The 22345-nt window shown below is 42.2% G+C and overlaps 2 protein-coding genes across 2 annotated transcripts in view; both read left to right on the top strand.

The window, feature by feature from the left end:
* apol (apolipoprotein L) overlaps positions 1-22345 on the top strand; it is a 194109-nt gene that overhangs the window by 112924 nt on the left and 58840 nt on the right. The window lies entirely within an intron of this gene.
* unm_sa1261 (un-named sa1261) lies at positions 3164-15379 on the top strand. The gene is made up of 4 exons (XM_083677101.1): positions 3164-3348; positions 9140-9363; positions 11601-11803; positions 12272-15379. The coding sequence occupies exons 2-4, from the start codon at positions 9192-9194 to the stop codon at positions 13091-13093; spliced, it is 1197 nt and encodes a 398-aa protein (XP_083533227.1). The 5' UTR covers positions 3164-3348; positions 9140-9191; the 3' UTR covers positions 13094-15379.

Raw genomic sequence — 22345 nt, forward strand, 5'->3', positions numbered from 1 at the left:
AGTCACTGACTTGTCACAGATTTGTACAAACAAACAAAAAAGAGTTTGGGCCAGATCAAATTCAGTGCTTAACATGTCAAAGGTGGGGAAGGCTTTGTCTACAGCATCAGTTAACAAGTGAGGGAAGGAATGTTTTGCAGACAGAGGAGCCAGGAGAGAGCCACCCTGCCATCCAAAATGTTCTACAATTTTGGCCTAGTTTCTAAGAGAGTGGGAAACAATGGGGTAATATTGTGCCAATGCTCTTGACAGAGGCAATGAGGGAAAAGCAAGTGCAGCCAAAGAGGAGAGTTGGCATGATGCTCTCTCAATTTGTAACCAGGCAGGTATATCGTTCGTCACAAAAGATTGGCCCCAGAAGGAGAGGGCACGGACATTGCAAGCCCAATAATAGAGCTGAAAATGAGGTAGTCCCATACCCCCAAACACCTTTGGCCTCTGCAGGGAGTATTTTCTAATTCAAGGGTGTTTTCCGTTCCATATAAAACTGGTGATCAAAAAAATATAAAAACGTGTAGAAAATATATTTATGATACATTGAAAAGGGAATACACATTTGTGGAGGATATTCATGTTAATAGCATTAACTCTGCCTGCTAAGGATATGGGGAGATGTGGCCACCCATCAAGATTGTGCGTTCTACCAAAGTCTTAAAGTTATACGCTGCGGGGGCTGCGGGAGCGTGTGATACGCCAGTGCAAGTAAGATCGCCACGGGTTCAATGGACAGCGTAAATAACATGGAGGGACATCCCTGCCTAGTGCCACAATGCAAAGAAATATCAAAAGCCATTATTCTATACAGGCGCCAATGGTGAGGCATAAAGTAGCTTAACTGAAGATACGATTTTTTTTTACCAAACCTGAACTTCTCCAGAACAATAAAGAGAAAGTCCCGTTCGACCCGATCAAAAGCTTTCTCAGCGTCAAGTGAGACAAGCAACACTGGACGCTTGGGGTTGAGAGCCGGGGGAGTATATGATGATGAAGAGATTGCGGATATTAGAAAATAGGAGTCTATTCTTTATAAGATGAAATGGGATTTCTGAACGTATAGGAAACTGCTATCTTTGATCCAACCCTGATCCAATTTTCATAAAATACTGTATATTGCACTGTGAGGGGTATGACGCAGTGCTTATTTTTCAAAGGTTTTCATCTCTAAGCCCTTTTTTTCTTTCTTTGTCCAACATAATGTTATTTTGGACTGTCTTTGGATTGTCTTATTATCATGTGCCCAGTCATGTGGTATATGTTTTTAAACAGCCGTCTGCTACAACATTGGTACATATTTCCCAAGCATTCAGATCCCAGGGTGTGATTGTACAGTCTCCAACAATAATATGAGAGTGGCTGTTTCTGTTACCCAGGAGGGCAGAGATAGTTTTTGTAAACTGTCATGACAAAGGACCCAAGGAGGGAGTTGGTCCCTGAACAGTACTGTGCTAATGGAGGTTGACTATCAACTTGAGCCAGCATTAAACTGACAACACTGGTGCTGGTAGGGCCTACAGCATGTTGATATTGCCTCTTAATTTCATGCCATTCATTTATCATTGTGACATATATATTATTTGTGCTTTTGTTGTGAGCAATACTCCACTCATGCGTAAAGACCTGTGAGCCAAAGTGGGATGCAATTCCCACTTCAGACACACACGCGTGCACGGACACATGGACGCACGCATGCACTCTCTCTCTCTCTCTCTCTCTAGGGATTTACCTAATGTTAATTTAAAGAATTGTTAGGCATTCATCTCTAACATAAAAAGGCTGCTGTTGCTGGGTCTGAGTGTAGGAGAAGGATTGAGAATACAGAGAAGACTGGGTGGCCTGTGGAAGTGTATTTTTGATGACCACTGAATTTATTTACCTATCTGGCCCTATACATTACATACAATACAGACATAGTGTGTGTGTGTGTGTGTGTATGTGCTCTCATGTCTTTTATCCTACTGCTTCTGTCTGCATGTCTAATTTCCCTATTATCAACTGTCCAGCTCTGCCTTTGAGAAATGGTCCTGTCTCACTTGAGGCAAATCCGGTTACCAGCAGAATACCAATCCACAGTGGTGACGCAGGTTCTGTGTCTGACAGAAACGGCCAAGCGAAAGAGGATGATTCAGACCCCACCAGAATAACCTGAAATGGAGTAAATCCAGTTACAACACAGCAGCGGAAATTCTAATTCAACAGTGTAAATGAGTGGGCCTGGGATGGGGTCCATTTGCTTAGAACAGAACCTGATAATAATAAGCTACATGGATGCAGTTTCCTGTTCTATTGCACACTCTCAGTTCTCTGTTCACATTCTGGTCCACACAAGGATGGATTTCTTGCATTTGAAAAATTCACTAAAGCAAATGAGCGGAACAAGTCAAGTGTGAAATACTGTATAAATGCATGACTGGTAACAAATGAAAAGAACAGCCGACCAATTTGTCTCTACCCCACGTGTCATTCGTTTGCAAATAACTCTGCAATTATTATTATATAATTATTCTGGACTACTCTTACATTCCGCAGCAATGCAATGCAATATATCTGCACCTCACTGAGATGAATCCACATTTCCACTGTGACCCTGAATCAAATTATGCAAGAATAGACTACACACAGGACAATACCTTTCTCGTTCCCATGTACCATATTGATATGGTTTTGCTAGGTTGCAGGTGATAGGAGGCTGCTGCATATTCTTACAGCATGCATTTTCTAAGAATAACTTGACTTACCTATAACTTTCCATCCCTTAGGGAACAACAGTTTCACTCCATAGTATACTGTGTAAATGACCAAAACCCTTGTCCTGAGCTGTCATTTACTGATATGGCTAATTGCCAATGGCCTTCTACCCCTCAAAGCTTGTTCGTCCTCAATTGGCATTTTATTCAACAGGCATATTACACATACAAAAAAAACAACACTCCATGCAATATCTGAATCAGTATGGCACATGTTCAATAGTGCGTCCTGTACTTTGTTCATTCTCATAGCGCTGTAGCGAATGTTGGGTATCTACGGAGACGGTCTGCTCTCCGATTGGTCGGTGAACGAGGAGGGCTGGCTTTGTTGCAGCCTCTCTGCCTGGCAGTAGTTGCATCCAGCAGCCGTACAGAGACAATAGGGCAATACAAGTCAGACTGTCAGAGGTACCAACGAGCTAGACAGAAACACCAGCAGTATTGTGCGCGGTTGTGCACGTATCGGTAACAAAGCATCTGCGGAGTTCGGAAACGAAGGCGGAGGAATCAACCCAGTCCATAACCTTTTGCACCAGTCATACAATTAAAGTTTCTGCGGAATGGAATGACAGCACAAGCTCTTGCATGCAGTACAATCTGAAAGGTACGTTGATAACAATGCATCATCATTGTTGGTTGGATCATTACAATCAATGTATCAGTGCAATTACTCAGCGTTTCTTGTCGGGTTTTGCTTTTTTTTTATAGCAATGATTTTCAATAGCAATGGTCATACAGTAGTTGTTGGGTTAGGGATACATTTCATTGCAATGTATTGGACTACTCGCATGATTACAAGTGACGATTGTCCGGCAGTGTTTGGAATTCATGATGTAGCCTACATCCCTGAAATGGATGTTTTGTTGGATTATTTACATAGTATTACATATTATAATAAGCTATATCAATTAACAATGGATAAAGCAATACTAGTGAACACTGGTTGTTCGAAATAATAATTGAATGCCAGTGCATTCCAACATTTTAGTGGCGCAAAAAGCAATTTGTATGTACTATGCTGTGTACTGTTCTGTGGTGTGTATAGATGCCTCTCTGTCGCCTTGTCGATTTTCGCCTCTCTCACACACACACACAAACACAAAATGAGTGTCATTTTATTCTATCCTAATTGTTCTAACAACATAGCCTATATGAACCACATTGTCACATTTGCTATCATCACTGTAGTTTTAGCAGTAGAGTCACTTAGTTAGTTAGTAAAAGTCACTAGATATCTTGTTATAATTTTCTTATGTTGATTGATTGTCATTTGTCAGTGTTTTTATGATGCATTCATCCCGAGTTGATTAGACAACCACGTTTCACAATCACGGAATGTGAAATCTCCTTCAAAAATAGGTGCTAGTAGGAACCACAGTGTTAGAAAAAAATTAAAGATTGACAAACATATTTATCATTGTCAGGTAAAGTCACACGTGAGCTACAGTATGTTGAGTGAGTGCTGGCGATTAAGGGAGTGGGGGTCTTGGAAATATGATCGTGAAGTGATCCACACTTTAGGAGACATTTAACCACAGTATCTAGAACATATCATCCAAGCTATGTTTTTAAGAAATATTATCTCACAGTCTATTCAGCACTGGGATAAGATATCATGGGATCATATTCAGATGAACAACAGATATGTGTGTTTAGCCAGAGCAGCAGGTTAGACTTTCCATTCAGACAGTGACTTGTGTTATGTAAACAAGCCCAGTGAAATCAGCTGACCTTGCTGCTGTCCTAGGTTGGAGACAGACACCAGAAAGCGATACCCTCTCTATCCAATTATATGATTATGGCTGTAAAAAATATACCACTCAAATGCACATCATACTGAAATATGTTAGATAAATGACTTATAAGAACTGATAGTTTGGGATACAGGCATTGTCTAAAGCACTCCCTCACCTGTTTGTATTTGAAATACTAATTCGCCCAGGGCACCAAGGTGCCACTCTGTCTGGCATTTCCCCTTGACTGGTGGAATAAACATTGCCACATACACACAGTCCTTGGGACACAACCTCCTCTACCAGCAGAGAGAACGGTGCCCTGTGAGGGGAGCACAGAAAGGCGAGGGTGTGTCCAGGGATGTGTTGCCGAACAGGCTAGCACAAAGCCCTGCGCGCAGACTGATGCCCAGCCAAGGCCTGGCAGCTTTGATGTGCTCCATAGTTCCATGAACACTCTGGGAGTGCAGGGGCTCAGGGCTAGCAGCAGCAGCAGCAGACTGGCACTAACACCTCTGAGGATGTGACTGAGGCTGGGCAGCCAGGCCCTCTGGGGGGTGCCCATACCGTAGAGAACAGGAGGAATGGAGAGGAGGGCACCCAAAGACACTGATATGGTTGAGCTCAGAGATGAACAGTAACAACAGCATTCACAGACATTAGAGTGGGATAGTGAGACATTGACAGGGTACAACTATTTAGAGCTATTGGAACAATAGCATTTGCGAGACATTGACATGGTAGAACTAATGAGGAGCTATTAGAATGATAGCACTGAGACATTGTGGTGCTGTCTTACAGTGAAGATGATATCCCTCTAAAATACTGGATAAGCTGTGACCCCTATTATTCGCTATTCGCTAGGTTTTATTAAGTGTTGAGTTGCCATGACAACCAATGCATTCTCCTCCACACCGGATGACCTATTCACACAGACTTGATTTTGGTTTTATAATACATACTGTACATAACTAGGGATGCACTGATACCACTTTTTCATTGCCGATACCAATTCCGAGTACTGAACTTTGAATATCGGATGAGTACCGAGTACCGATCCGATACAAGTCTATTTTTTTTAAATGTGAAATGCTACTGTCACCCCTCGGACCACTTGCCTTGCAAATTTTGCAACAAGCTGTTTTACTGGTGGCTGTCTCAAGCGTGAAGTAATTCCAGACTGCAAACATGGTTGTTATTGTTGACACCGCAATCGTGTGTCATCTCAGCTGTGCAGTCGTCAAGTCTACGACGACCCATGTTTGGCAAGTTTTTTTTACGACAGTTTGCGGCATGGCATCGGATCGTTAAATAGCATTCCCTATCTCCGATTCCTGATCCAGCTTTTTAGGCCACCACAGGCCCGATTGATCTGTACATTTCTATAAATATCTGTATTCATTTGACTTAGGAATTTAGGGCAACTGTGACATGGTCTGATTAAACATTTACAGTAGACAGAGGTGTATTTGCCACTACTCCTCAGTTAAACAAAGAACACATTACACTGCCACAATGTTTTCCTTGAGCGCACTAGCCAAGATGGTCAATGGCCCAGGTAATTGAACTACCCGCCAGGCCAGCAAAACTGAAATTTCAATCCCAATACATCAACAGCTATCGGTCAAATGGAGAGTTGAACCTCTCTGGAAGAGTATTGCATCCATCTCTGTTCATGCACATCATACTAACAAGAGGACATCTTGTTCTGCAGACAAAAGAAACAGCTTCAAGAACACATTCATGTAGATTGATGATAGATACACCATTCATTGTTACAGTATATCACCTATGTCAGAAGTGGCATTTGAATGTGAACATAACCAAGACAAAGCAGAGAGAGTGGTGCAGAGTGTATGTAAGGACAGAGTGTATCCCAGCGCCAGACTGTTCATTTAATCATGGACTGGGCAGCAATCATCCACATCGTAACCATGAGAGACGGTGAGTGCCAGAAGCAGTAAATCTCACAACTGTGATTCAATTTCATTCTGTCTTGTATGTCCTTGTATGTCTTCATCTGTGTGACTTTTGACAGTACCATCAATCATTTTGCATGATTGATTTATCTCTAGAATTTTTTTTTTTTGCATACATACTGTAGCTTGAGGTACAGTTTACCTGCAAATGAAGCGCTCAAGCTGATGTTAAACTAGAGAGATGTTGACATTTTGTAGGTGCTGAATTTCTTAACTGCCTGAAGTATCGATTTGACATTAGACATGATTATTAGGTGCAAATGTTCAAGAATGGAGTTTGGCAGGCAGCATTGATCAGTTGGCCGAGACAGTTATTGCAGTGCTGCTCTTTCTGTATGGGGATGGGGGGTGGAGTGTGTGTGTGTGTGTGTGTGTGTGTGTGTGTGTGTGTGTGTGTGCGCGTGCGCGCGTGCGTGTGCGTGCGTGTGTGTGTGTGTGTGTGTGTGTGTGTGTGTGTGTGGGTGTGTGTGGGTGAGTGTTAGTGTGTGGGTTGTTGTGTGTGTGTATGGTGCGTTTGTGAGGAGAGCAGGACACAGATGACCATTGCTCAACACTTTCGGTGATTGTCACGTTTAACTATAGTCACTTGGCACTAAGACTGACACTCCATTTCACCACCGTCGCCTGCCTTTTAGTACACAGTCAGTGCTCCCTATAATCTGCAGCAAGGAGAGAGATCGGTCCTCAGTGACTGCCCAGCCCTCCACCTCCCCTGCAGTGGAGCCCCTAGGGCCCTTCATTCACCAGATAGTGTTCACCTTTTCTCCAGTGTGTTATGCAAGACGAGTGTCACAGGGGGGGTTATGGACAGGGGGTAAAATGGGCTGTGACGCAATTTAGACCCAGTGAGCGGTGCTTCAGCCGTGCCTTGAATACAAATGAGCTGAATCCCATTGAGGAGAAACATGGCAGGGGTTGGTGCTCCCTAAGGCCCTCTGGGGAATAGCAGTGGCATGATTACCCCGGGGAGGGGAGTCAGGCTGGAGACTGCTGGCTGGTAAAGGTTGCATCAGTGCTGCTGCAGAGGAGCAGCTCTTAATTACCAATGTTTGACTCTCCTTTCATCTCCAGGCTCTTTGATATGACAGGAGCCATGCTGGAGTGTGTGTGTGTGTGTGTGTGTGTGTGTGTGTGTGTGTGTGTGTGTGTGTGTGTGTGTGTGTGTGTGTGTGTGTGTGTGTGTGTGTGTGTGTGTGTGTGTGTGTGTGTGTGTGTGTGTGTGTGTGTGTGTGTGTGTGTGAGAATGTCTGTCTGTTGGCTCTGGACTGTTTCTATATGTGGGAGTGGACAGGACAGACCTGGGCAGGTCTGTTCTGTGTTTTAAGGACCTTGTCTGTGTGATGATGCCTTGACTGAGGCTAGTACCATATCTACAGTAGTACTCCTAAGGGCCTGCTGGTCTGTGGTGCTCAGCCAGCTGGCTCCCCTGTGTGAAGAGCTCCCTCAGGGAATTGTCACGCATATTTACATTACATGAACTCACACACACACAGCAACATTTAACACATGCACAAGAACCTGTACACACACACAAAACACACACACACACACACACACACACACACACACACACACACACACACACACACACACACACTATTATGGAGTGGAGTTGTCCCCCATGGCATACCCAGATGGACTTTATGCACAGGATGTGCACACAGGATGTGCCCAACACATTCGTATCTTCATTAATGAGAGATGACACAATTCTGCAGCGCCATCAGGGCTGTGAAGTCTATTCAGTCATTCAGAGATTTGGCCTCTGCGGGTGATGAAAGAAAGGATATTGCAAATGAGTGTTACTTGGCTTGTCTCGTATCAGACGGGGGGAGAGAAACAGATCCACAGAGAGCTGAGACCAGCTTTACAAACTTTCACAAGCAAGGTAAGTTTTAGAGTTTACAACAAGGTGAAGATCATAAACATTCTGTTGCAAATGTAGTTGTGTTCCTTTAGCCTAGCCTCCACTACAGTGATACCCTCTGTAATTGACGCTCTGTAATTGACGCTCTGTAATTGACGCTCTGTAATTGACACACTGTAATTGGATTTTACTTGGTACCACTGTTCTCCTTGCATTCCTCCGTTCCTACTCCACCGGATGTTGAGTCGATACTCTCTGTGACTTTGAGGCTCATACTACAGAGTCAAAAAACAATTCTAAGAGGTATTGTGTAACTCACAGAGGAAATATTTTCGAGAAAGTTTTAAAATGCTTAACAGAAAGAAAGGAGCAGAATTTGGAATGAGAAAGACAGATCTGTAATGTGGGATTTATCCCTCTCCGTTCTTTCCTCTGCAGTTGTCCTGTGTTCTCCGGTCGCGTTGCTTGCTGGGAAACAAAGGCTTGTGATCTTTCACACTTGAAAGGGGCTCCACATAGCGGAAAGTAGATTTTTGTTTACTGCAGGACTCAAAGGTTATATAAGAGCGTATTTGGCTTGGATACAAAACTCAGTCTTCTCTTTGATGTTGGTGATAACAAGAGAGGTGTGTGTGTGTGTGTGTGTCTGTCTGCCTGTCTGTGTCTGTGTCTGTGTGTATGTTTGTGTGTTTGTTTGTGTGTTTTTTATGAGCGGATGGATACAAAAGGCATGGTTGTATCCACCCACAGTCATTGTGATGGTGCCAATCTCTTTAACCTTGCTTTTCTTCCTTCTCCTCCTGTTCCTCTCCTTAGCAACGACATTCACCAGAACACCGCTCAGCTCCTGGCCTCTCCCTCTGGAAGAATGAGCTCCTCGTCCCATGTCTCCCGCGGCTCCATCGACATCCTGGAGGAACTCCAGCTCATCGCAGCCCAGAACCTGGAGAAGCTGGACATCAACAGGTACTATGAGGTTATCCGAGAGCTCGGCAAAGGGACCTATGGGAAAGTGGACCTGGTCGTCCACAAGATCAGAGGTGAGTCTATGATGGAAGTTACCTGTATGCTGTTAGAAATGAGCCCACGCAGAGTACTTGTTATTGTTCATGTCATGTAAATGTCATATTCATCAGGTATTAATCAGACAGAGACCCTCCATAGGGAGTAACACAACTCACACAGTGTTCTTTTCGGATATTAAAACATATTTCTTTTGTTTAGTTTCTATGACAGTGTTCATAATCTCTCTGATACACAAACCTAAAAGGTTTTCATGTTTTTCCTGGGGCGCTGTAGCCTTGTTCCAAAGCTTTGAAGTATTCAGATTTCAAGAATTAATTTGGACATGTTGATTCTAGGAAATACGCTCACGCTGTCCCTGGTTTTGTTTAAGCAATGAAGCATAAAACACATCCAGATTGCCAATCAAAATTCTCTGGTCTAGCAAATCTGTTCAACCTTTCTGTCATAAAAGGCAAGCAAAAATGTTTACCATCTGCTCCTTCCCGCAGTACAGTCTCTTTCATGCTAAAGGAGGGTTAAATCCTTAACAAAATACCATTTCCTCTCCTATTCCTGGAGGAATAATGACCTTATAAGCCACTGAAGTGCACAATTTGACTGTATCTGTCCCCAGCACTTTGTAAAGCAGTGAAACAACATGCCATCTGCATCTGTCACTATCCAAAACCCTTAAAAAAAAAAAAAACAGCCTGTGCACACAACAGGATCACACTTCTACCACCATTATTGTACATTGCCCTACTCAGAAATGTCAGGCTATCAGCTGAGGGGATGAATTATGAATAGCGTTCCTGCCATCTGAGATCTGTTGAATTGTATTTATGTTATAACCTCTAAATCATGCTGCTGTGTAATTGGGTTTTAGTGAGGCAGGCCAATTTTCCGTGGAATCAAAGCATTGGGATTTAGGGAGGTTGTAAAACTGGGTATGAGTGGTCTGTAGTCTTGTATTAGTGTGGTTTTATGGAGGTGCACTAATTTTAAAGTTTTTTTTATTAACATTCACTCTCATTACAGAACAATGTGAATAATATTTTCAATGTAGAGCAAAGGCATTATCCATCTTTAGATTACCCTGATTTATCAAAATTGCAGACATTTGGTATAGTTAAACCATTTTTGAGCAGGTTTATAATGTCAGTAAATCTGACTTAATCATGTTCGTAATTCAAATGGATAGCCTATAGGCCAAGCTATAACTAAGAGACTACCTTTTTCCTGGTCAGTGCCGTACTCACAAGGTCAAAAAAGGGTGGGTCAGACAGTCCATTGAGATATACAACAGTAGTGGCAGATGCATATGCTGGATAGTGGTTGAGAATTGAACAGTCTTTGCAAGCCTTTTGTTCAGCTTTGTATTGTTATTGTTTTTCCGATGACTTGGCTGGTTTTCTGGTCTATGCCTTTGCATTATGCAAGAACAAAAGGGAAACGTCCTCTTGCAAATTGACCTTTCCTACAAGAGGTTGCATGGCATGCTCACTGCCCTGTGCCATGAGCAGAGCTGAGGTGGTGCTATTGGAGAAGCATCTCTTTTCATCTGAGCTAAAAAAAAAAACCTGTTGTGGGATCAGGGAGAGAGGTAGACATTGAGGCATTTGAATCTGGCAATTTTCCATCTGACTGTCTTGGGCATTTTCCCCCTCCCAGATTTGTCCTGCTAATTTCTGAGTGTTCCTGTCATATGGGGAAATAGGCTGTGGTTTGTAGGAGGCGAGGTCCTGAGCCATTTCCTTCCAGATTGCTTTGTTCTGTTCCCCCCAAATGCATTTCATGCTTCCAGTGTCTTTACATTATATATGAAGTCAAAAGGTTTCCTGGCAGGCTAAGAGAAGCCAGACCTTTTTCCTAGTCACTGCCCCATCTAATGTTATTAGCATAGCACTGCCTCTGTTGGAATGTGTTTACTGTTGCACATAAGCAGTCACTTTCAATTTACTGCCAAATCCCCTGCATCAAAGCAGAACAGCCCCACATGCAGGGCATCAGTTTACCTCTTTGCAGGGAGTGAGTGTGGCGAGGTGACAAAACTAGTCCGAGAGAGGCTTTGGAATATTTATAAATCCCACTCAGCAAAAATGTAGTTGAGGAAAAAAAATCCTGTTACCTTACTGAATTTGTTAAATCCTAGACAGGTTTTTAAATGAAACATTTTATTAATTAAGTAACATGCCCACATTTGCACTCTCTATGGTGAAAATCTATGGTGAAGCTTGAAATATGGATAACAAGACATTCTGTTCTTTTCTAGGCACAAAAATGGCCCTGAAGTTCCTGAGGAAGAAAACCACCAAGCTGAAGAGCTTCTTAAGGGAATACAGCATCTCTCTCTACCTGTCACCCTGCCCCTTTATCATCAACATGTTCGGCATCGCCTTTGAGACAGACGAGTACTACATCTTCGCTCAGGAGTACGCCCTGGCAGGAGACCTCTTTGACATCATTCCCCCACAGGTGAGAGGAGTTGAGGCTTGAGAGATATTCATCTGTTCATCTTATAAAGGCAGGCTCTCAACATCCACGCTGCTGAATAGCATATATATCAATTACACTTTATATAATTTAGAATAATGTACTAATTTTACATGATTAATGTTTTTCGTACAGTACACGTGAGATTCTGTTTCTGTAATGTTTGTAATGGAACAGTTTAGATAGTAACATAATCCAAATCGTGATCTAACAATCTCTCAAACAGAAGGTGCTATTTTTAGAGGGTTATGTCCTGCTATAAGTATCACACTGGATTAAATGCAGCACATTGGTGTGCTATAGAAAGTTATTTCTGAGCTACATTCTAAGTCCTCAGCTTATGGCTCGTCACTCTTTCTGATGGAGGGCTTAAATGTGTTTGAACTGTTGCGTGTCGGCCTCTAGAGTACACCTCTTTGACCTTCGTGTCCCCTCTTCCCTGCTCTTTAGGTGGGACTTCCAGAGACAGTTGCAAAGCGCTGCGTGCACCAGGTGGCCATCGCCCTGGACTACCTGCACTGTAAGAAGCTGGTCCACAGGGACATCAAGCCTGAGAACATCCTCATCTTTGACAAAGAATGCCGCAAGGTCAAGCTGTCTGACTTCGGCATGACACGCCGCGCCGGCTCCCCGGTGAAGCGTGTGAGCGGCACCATCCCTTACACTGCGCCAGAGCTGTGTGACGCCTCCCGGCATGAGGGCTTCTATGTGGACTACAGCACTGACGTGTGGGCCTTTGGCGTGCTCCTCTTCTGCATGCTCACCGGCAACTTCCCCTGGGAGAAGGCGATGCCGTCGGACGCCTTCTACGAGGAGTTTGTGCGCTGGCAGCGGCGCCGGACGGGCACGGTGCCCTCGCAGTGGCGCCGCTTCACCGACGAGGCGCTGCGCATGTTCCGCAGGCTGCTCTCCATCGAGCAGGAACGCCGCTGCTCCGTCAAGGAGGTGTTCAGCTACTTCAGCCACTGCTGGATGCTGGACACAGAGAATGGGAATAGTGTCGGAGGCTCCGGGGTCGGCGGGCCCCCCGTGGAGATCAGCTCCTCCTCGTCTGAAGAGGATGTGCTGGTGGACAGGCTGAAGCAGCAGACCCTGTCGCCCGTCTGTGGCGTGGCTAAGGGGGGCATCCTGATGGATTCCATGGGAGCCCACTACTCCTCTATGTCCACCAACAGCTCCCCGTCCTCCACCGGCAGCTACGAGCGTGTCACCCGCGACAACAGCGGTGGCGGGCGCATCCTGGTAGCAACGCCCATTGAGATCTGTGTGTAGAGGTGGCTGCTACCCTCCAGGTTACATGCACACACCTACACACACTGTATACTGTACACACCTACATATAAAGGATAAACAATAGAGAGAGGTCGTCCTGACTGACAGAAGGGAGATAGGAGCAGGGAAGATGAGGAAAAATGAGAGCTGGTGCTTTGTGTCCTGAGACATCCTCAAAGGTCGGAAGGTTGCTTCACTGTGGATTCTGACAAAAAGTTCCTGATGACGATTAACTCTGAGGGAATGACAAGCAAGTCAGACAATCTCAACCAGTAGCCTACTTAACATACATGTGTGGGTAATTTATTAATGTACTGTATATTCAGACCAAAATGAGTACAAACACTGAACGACTAAAGGAAGAAACTTAGGAACAACTTACTATTACAGTATGTTGAAGTGAAACTGATCAGAACCTTTATCTTCATAAAGCAATATGTTTTAGCAAAAAATAAGTCATTTGCAAAAATCTGTGGCACGCGGCCCAATGGAAGGGAAAATAAGCGTTTTGGAATCAGCTGTAACTGCAAGTGAAAGACAATTCAATGTGTAAAAAAAGTGGTTATCATTGTGACTTTTACCATATTGCAATGTGAACCAAGGTACTATGTGTTTGTACTGTTTACCCTAATGTTGGGGTATAACCTTTCAGTTATCTTGTTTTTTTAGTTTTGGTGTATATTATTTATTTGAGTTCTGAATTCCTGAACTCAGACATATATTTTAGCTATTTATTTTCTAAAGTAGCATAAAAGTTTTCACCTATTTTGATACTTATTATTGCATAGTTTTATTGCCAGTGCAATTAAGCAGCCATTTAGCAAAGGGAAACTTTACATAACCTTCCCCCTCCCCATAGAAAAGGAAACACTTACACTAAATCATATGCTCCCAAGGAATTGCATTTAATTTAATTTGAATGGTTGATGTTGATGTGGCCATTACCTCCTAACCATTAGATGTGCATTAGTGAGTCAGAGTGTTTTGTTCACCTAATATGTCCCCTGCTCTTGTCTACGTGCTCGGCCTGCCTGACACACTACTGTGTGATGGTAGTGGATGAGAACACCATGCTCACAGGGAGAGATTGTTCCTGACTACAGGCTGACAGAGGAGGCTACGTTGACGTGGTAGACTACTGTACACAGGGACCATCAGTGACTTCATGTTGCTATGGTTGCCACTTAACCCCCTCAGTTTAGTCACATGGGTGTCATGGTGACATGAGTAGGAAATGTTTTACCATGTTTTAGGTGTCATGTATGCTTTCATTTTTTTCTCAGGTATACCATTTAGGTGATGTTAGTCACATGTTGTAGCATTTGGATAAACCTGTTGTTATTAGATGTTCATTTTTCCATTGTAGCCTGTGTCACTTAATGTAAATGGAGTAAGGAGCCATTAAAAAACCATAACTAGCTGCATAATGATGGAATATGGTTTATGGTATATGGTATATGATTGTTATGGTAAATACCCATCATATACACAAGTCTTGGAATCATATTACATTCTCAAATTACCTTTACTGACACAAAAATGTCCTCTTTGGCATAATGTTAAATAATACAATACTGTTCATGACCCAACATGATCTACAGTATTGATGTGGTAAACTGAAAGAAATCGTTGGAAAGTTGGTTTCCATTTGGTATAGGGGAAACGTAATAGTTACGATTGTAGAATCCCAAGGTAAACATTTTCTTGACTGTTCTTTGATTTTTAGTTTAGTTTTGCAATTTGTATATGCAAATTTGAGATAAAAGCGTCAATGAAGATGTATGGACGGGCATTTTGAAATTGCATGGTTAATAAAGAAAAACATCTGTGACATCAGCACTTGCAGTTATTGTGCCAGTGAAAAATACGATTTGTGAAGATTATGGTGTAGTGATTTTTTGCTGTAGCACAAATTTACATAATTTGATATTGTTCTCAAAGTTTAGGGCATAAAAGGCAAAAAACAATTGTTTATTTGTATTCAATGTGCTATATTTGTATAGGCTGTCATCACAAGCTCAGAAGATGCAGAGGGATTATGGGAATACTACCTTCATGTCCTCAAGCAAGTTTAGAAAGTGATTGGAAATCTTTTTTATTAGCCTTTTTTATTTTTTTCTGTGACTTACTGTACCTTGAAAAGGAAAACCTTCAATTTACTGCAAAACAGGATGGACTTATGGATCCCATTCCTCCACGAAGGACGAAATTCCTGTTGCATTTTAAAAAATACTTGCCAACACTATACTTTTGAATAAACTGTTTGTGTGTTGTGTTTTCCAGAAATGTTTGCATGAATCACTTTTGCTCTGGAGGAACATGGTTGAAATAAATACATATCCCTAGAGTTAAAAGTTGCAGTAGTTCTTTTTCTGTTTGTACTGTTTGTATCCGAACGTGTTCATAGACATTTGGCCCTATTCCCTCCAAATTGGTAAACACATTTCTGGGTTAAGACAATAATCAAAATCTTTTCACACTGCAAAACGTCTGTCTACTGTATGAATTATAGAGAAACTGAAGGTGAACTAGTTCTGCTATTTTGCTCTGTAAGAAGAATGCAATGACAGGAAAATTCATTATTAGTTTCAAATGAATGTGCCCCCTGTGCCCTGTGCCTCCTACACCCACCTCTCCTCAATACACACATCCTCAGCATTTACTGTCCAATTGTATGACTGATCACCTGATCACAAGAAAAAGGAATACTGCACTTTTTTCAACTGATGACACTACACTTTACAAGCAACAGTCCAGCCTTGCTCCAAACATCAGAAGTTGTAGTGGTATATTCCTATAGACACAGAGGCTTGAGAAACCTGTCATTATGTGTTGTGTTATATTAGTGTTATGAGACCTCCTTGTCTTTCTGTGATGTGCCGTCTTGACGTGGCACCTTTTGTGGAGTTTTAGTCTAGTAGATAATGATGCGCTGACAGGACTCATGTCTTATTCAGTCGAGCCAACGGAACACCGTCTTCCTTAAACCTCCCTCTCTTTTCATTAAAAATGAAATAAAGCAATCGGAAATGGAGCCTGAATCTATTCTGTCGCTTTGAAGTGTGAAATGCCTGAGAGGGGGTGTGTCTGCAGTCTGGTGGCAACAGGAAAGGAGCCACTAGAGCGCTGTGGAAATTGCTACTAATTACATCATATCACCAGGATGCTGCAAGTCAGAGGCCAGCGTTATTACTGAGTACTTTCATATTCTGACACCTCTCTGTGGATGATGCCATCGACACTTGGCAAACATTGCGCTTGATGTTAATGCCCAAAACTCTAGTTTTAGTATTATGTAATTGGGGCTGCAGCTAATGACTAAGACGAAAAATTCTTGCAGCCTTACAGTATATGTAATGCAATTTTTTCCACAAGATAGATCCTGTTTGTGTGTTCAATAAAGACTCTATTTAATGATGAGTCCTGTCCATGATGCCCCAGCTAAGCCATGATGCCCCACTAAACTCTGGAACCACTGAGACTTATTTTATTTATTTTTCTGCTCAGTTATAATGAGCAGTGAGTCAATGTCTCTTTCCAAAACAGAGCATCACTCAAAATTACATAATGGATACATTTAACCAAAGACTTTGCTAATTGAGCCACACTGGAAGATACAGTACAGTATAACCCCATTCACTGCTAACCACCAGAAAAGTGAAGAACTGAATCATTGTACTAATGCATCACAACCTGACAACTTTCTTCATGACAGGATTTGTCTATGGACACAGACACAAAGGTTGTTGAAATCAAATGTACTTCAATGTTGGCTCGTCAAAAGGCGTCGACAAATAGGATGTAGAGGTGCATGATGTATAACTGACCACATACAATGTATCCCATTTGAGAAGAATATCTACCCTCTCTAGTGGTAGCATGGTTTACCACCTCAGTGAAGGGAATGAAAAGGGTGAGTGAGTGAGAATCACTGCATCATACAACCAGTAGCCTACCAGCAAGCCTGACTGAGCGAGGGCCTGCAGATCTGCATGGATACGGAGGAACGTCTCTCCCTCCCTGGCCGAGCGCTGCTGCGCTGGAGTGGAATCATCAGTGCTGCATTTTCAGCATAGCAATTACGGGCACAGCGCTGCCTGCACACCACACCGCTCCTCCACTGTCGCGTTTTTCCCGTCTTGACCCGTCCGCTGGAGTGGAGAGGGAGAGAAGAAGAAGGTCTTGGGGAAGGGTTTGATACATGTACGCAAATCGTGTCAAAGTGTTGTTTCTAATGAAGAAAATGCAGTGATGTTCAGTCCCGTTTAACGACCCATGAACAAAGGCAGTGTATATGACAGGGGAGGGAGTAAACAGGGAGGGATCAAACACAGTGATCCTACCGTGGCAACAGTGAGGTCACCCAGGTTAGCCCTTAGGGCTGTCCAATTGGCAGGCGTTGAGAGTTGAGCGTGACTGTGTCTGTTTAGTCTCTGTTTATTGTGTCCATGTGTGTGTGTGTGTGTGTGTGTGTGTGTGTGTGTGTGTGTGTGTGTGTGTGTGTGTGTGTGTGTGTGTGTGTGTGTGTGTGTGTGTGAGTAAACTACTTGCCAAGTGGAGAGCGAAATGGCTTCCAGGTCTAGTGGAATTAACTGTAAGCCGTCTCCTGGTCCTGGAGGCTGGGAAACCTCAGGGGCCAAATGTGTAGGATAACGTCCATATCCACAAGAACATATTGGTGGGAGAATAGCCAAGCCCTCTTCAGTTACACAGATTATTATGACGCATTAATCCATTTTCACACAGATTGATACAATAGCCATGCAGTATCTCTATTGTACACTATATCCCCTGACAGTACATTTACTGTACATACAATACAAGATCAGTCTCAGTAAAAAGAGATGAATATACTTCTTTAAACAGGGCTGAATGGAATCTCTATAAAGATACTCTTCATTAAAATGTACAGTGACAGAATCAAAGAGTACTGTAGATTAATTGCGTCCGAGTAACAGTCACAAACCAATAAAACATTCATGTGAAGAAGGAGATAAGAAACAATGTAAAACTAAAGGATGTTAGTACTGTATGAAACATCTTCAAGGATGTTGAAGGTCATTTCCAGACAGCTTTGAGCCTCTGGGAGAGAAAACGTGATTCCTGATGTTCCAACAACATTTATCAATCAGTGTCTGTGTGCTGTCAACTTGATGTACTCAGTCATTTCTCCAGGTTGCTCTCAGCTTCAACAACATATGCCAATCTATAATAGTGGGGTGAGAGATTGATTCTCGATTGCGTGCTGCCAGAATGACTCATACTGCTGACACAATACAGAGCTGTAACCTATGTCATGATGATCTAGTATGGGCTTACTTGCATGATTTGCACGGATGGGTTTGATCTACTGTCCAGTGCCTTCGGAAAGTATTCAGACCCCTTCACTTTTTCCACATTTTGTTGTGTGATAGACTCAATATAAAATGGATTAAATTAAAAGAATTTGCCATCAATCCATACACAATACCCCAGAATGACAAAGCGAAAACAAGTTTTTTGACATTTCAGTAAATGTATTCAAATTTAAATACAGAAATACCTTATGTACATACGTATTCAGACCCTTTGCTATGACACTCTTAAAATGAGCAAAAATGCAAAAATGTCATCAACAAATCACTAAATAAGTTTAATTGAGTCCATCTTAATGCAAGGTTAATAGTTCATGTAATTTTGGAATTAATATCTTTGTTTCTATAGGGTCTCTGATTTGCATAGGAATCAATTACACACTGTGTAGATTAGGATGTCACTACCAACTTAGAACATCTTATAATTTTCTCTTGATCCTTGCATTAAGATGGACTCAATTCAACTTATTGAGTGATTTGTTGATGACATTTTTGCATTTTAGCTAATTTTAAGAGTGTCATAGCAAAGGGTCTGAATACTTATGTACATGAGGTATTTCTGTATTTCAATTTTAATACATTTACTGAAATTTCTAAAAACCTGTTTTCGCTTTCTCATTCTGGGGTATTGTGTGTGGATTGAAGGCAAATTCTTTCAATTTAAATTTTAAATCGAGTCTGTCACACAACAAAATGTGGAAAAAGTGAAAGGGTCTGAATACTTTCCGAAGGCACTGTATGCTCTCTGAATGATCCCAAGCAGTATCTCATGTAAAGAACATCACATATTATGTAAGGAATTGTTGCTGAGGGGATATTTTGGCAGAGAGAAAAGAGTGAGGATATTTCTATAGTATAGTATTATACTATATTATATAATAGTATAGTATTTCTATAGTATTTCTCTCACGTTTTCAGTGTGACTTGGGAAGAAAAGGCTCTGGACGACCTGCCAAGGCAACAGCACTGTGCTACAGAGACAGTGGGAGGGATTGTGATCGAACGAGCCTGTCAGTCCTGGGTGCATAGATAACACTGCGCCCAGAGCAAACAACGCTGTATCTATACAAGGGGTGGAAGGGGTAGGGGGGGGGGGGGGGGGATGGGTGTGGGGGGGTGGGGGGTAGAGAAAGAGAGAAGAGGGGATGGAGAGAGACAAAGACTGGCGCAGGCCGCAGGCATAAACACTATTATGAGACAACCTTGTAGGGGCATGACAGAGCTCCCCATCATCTCTCTATCTTTAATCTCTTAGATAAACAAGAGAGATTAGTCCTCTCGCCATAGACATGAGTCCCTCTTTCCCTAAAAAGGGACTCATTTGAATCAAGATGTACAAAGTTAAGAAAGAAGAACTCTCATGGGTCGCCATGCTGCGCTTCATTGGCCCAGTGTCTTACACAGTTGACTGGTGTCACAGTCAGGATGGTGTTTAACAGTATCGTCCTTGTATGACACGTGTGTAACTTATCCTCATACTGTACATCACTACCTATGGTGGTCAACAGTTGACTACGCTTTTATTAGTCAAAATACCATATCTAGAACTGAAATTGGAACTGGAACTTTTTATGAATATTGCTCTGGGGCTGCACCTTAGGCTGCACCTGACGTTGGGCTCCTGTTGGGATCCATGCATTGGTGATGGAGTGGTATGAGCTGGATGAAATGAAATGTATACACATGGACTAAATCATCCACAGAATAGCAGTATTTTCATATTTATATTATATTTATATTTCATAGTTATATCATTATTAGCCTACCTCCTGAACTGAAGCCCTCGGGCTGTCGGATGATGAGGGTATTTCATAAAAACAAGTCCAATGAGGCACCCAGTGAGAAGTTTGGTATTTTCTACAGCACGTCATTTCAGTAACACACACATCCTTAGAACCCAATCATAAGGGATCAAACAGATAGCATATGGAGCCGCCATTCCAAATTGCCTTCCATGTGTAAACCCTTGTAATGAAAGACAAACTAAATATAGACCCTTCTTAGATGGGGAGGAAACACAACAGCTGCTCAAACATTCGCTGCAAATGGCTGCTTAAAAATGTGTGTAGAGACTTGCTCGCTTCAGGGCCTCAGCATGGAGACCGAAAGCTTAACTCAGGCGGTCACACGACTCAGATGCCAGGCTATTTTAGCAGGTGGGAACAAGGTCTATTCTGAGATCAACAAGGTGACAGATGCAGAGAGGTGAGAAGTACTCTGTGCGCGCAGCCGCAGGTAACGATGACACTAAGTTAATTGTGTGGCAAATGTGTGGCAAAGAAGGGCTGAGACTACATTCAGCCAGATAATAAATGCAGCATGAAGATAAATGTTATCAGCTGGAGACGAGAGAATTTGCCCATTTATTAGTCATACCAGGAGAGGATGGAGGGCACACACAGTTCAGGATGTCTGGAATAAGACCGGAGATACTGGCACATATGTGCACCAGTGGAGGCTGTTGGAGGTAGAAATCGGAGGACGGGCTCATTGTAATGCATGGAATGCACTATTTCTGGCATTATGTTGAAATGTGAGTGCCCGTCCATCCTGTTCTTGGACAGTACCATCAGATTGCTACTGTAGGTCCACCATCCTTCTTAGGCTACATTTATGATGTGTCTGAACAACACATGGATGGGACTGATCAATTGAACATCTGTATGCAACTTAATATTTGCGTTTGGGCATTCTTCTTAATGTAGTAGATCTGGCCTCATAAAAAGATTGAGGCACCAGGTGTACAAAATGCTAGTACTGCTACAGCTGACATGCAGTCTGCCTGCATTACATGCTATTCGGCGATGAAGGCCTGTCACACTAAAGCATGGCTACATCTATTGAAAATAGACTGATTTTGACACAGATCATGACACCATCAAGTGGATGACGAATACAGGAATGTCAGCATTTATTCAAACAGGTCACACAAAAGGCAAAGGGTTCAAGATCTTACAGATAATAACTCATTTTATTTGAGGATGCAGGCTTTCTCTTCCCCAGGAACACAAGGCTGAAACATGAATACATTTTCTCAAATGACTGCATAAACAGAACATACTGTAATACAACATCACAATCTCTGGAAAACATCATGTCTGAGGTGACATGAACAAATTGAATTCAAAATCATTTAAAATTACCTTTGCTAACTCTTAATGTGCAAATCAAACAAAGTTCATTTTAATATAAAATGAATTGAATTAAAGGGGCAATCTGGGATTGGTCCATCTGTTTTTGGACTTTAAAATTAATGATAGCCATTGATTCTTGAAGAATATAACCTATAAAAGCTTCATTAGCTTTGTTCAACTGACTTACCCCATCAGAACCCAAAATATAGGCTGGCTTTACTGTATTGTTTGTAAACAATATTATTGTAAACAAACACTGTATTGCTTCAAAACATATTTAAAACTATTCTTTTAATCTCATGGATGGTTAGTCCTGGCATCCAAAGCTCTATTAATTTGAGAGTGGTTATATTCTCCAGCCCCATCTGTTATCAGCTGTTCACGATAAAAGTGGTGGGAGACTGCTTTGTTGTTTGAATCCCAGATTGCCCCTTTAAAGTAAATAAATATTAACAACATGATTAAATCATACTTACTTAATAAATATGTCTACATAGTGCAGATAGAAGCAGCTCTCGAGATCCATCAATTTCTCATTACCATTTTGTTTTAAAACATAACTGAAGTATACAGTACCTCCAGAAAAATCCCATACTAAAATCCATAAAGTACCAGAACAGAAGTAACACAAATGTGAATTTTGAAAAAAAAGAATTATTGTCCCCTCATTGTCTCAACATTATCTCAAATAAAGTCATATTTGCGTTAAAAGTGACAATGGAAACAACAGCGATTCTATAACACAAAGTCATAATAAAACCGAA

Source organism: Argentina silus (assembly GCF_951799395.1).
Source record: "Argentina silus genome assembly, chromosome: 9".
NCBI classification, from domain to species: domain Eukaryota; kingdom Metazoa; phylum Chordata; class Actinopteri; order Argentiniformes; family Argentinidae; genus Argentina; species Argentina silus.

Coding starts and splice junctions, on each gene's coding strand:
- unm_sa1261 (XM_083677101.1), top strand. CDS start 9,192: ATGAGCTCCTCGTCCCATGTCTCCCGCGGCTCCATCGACATCCTGGAG. Junction 9,364..11,600: donor GGTCGTCCACAAGATCAGAG/GTGAGTCTATGA, acceptor GTTCTTTTCTAG/GCACAAAAATGGCCCTGAAG. Junction 11,804..12,271: donor TTGACATCATTCCCCCACAG/GTGAGAGGAGTT, acceptor CCTGCTCTTTAG/GTGGGACTTCCAGAGACAGT.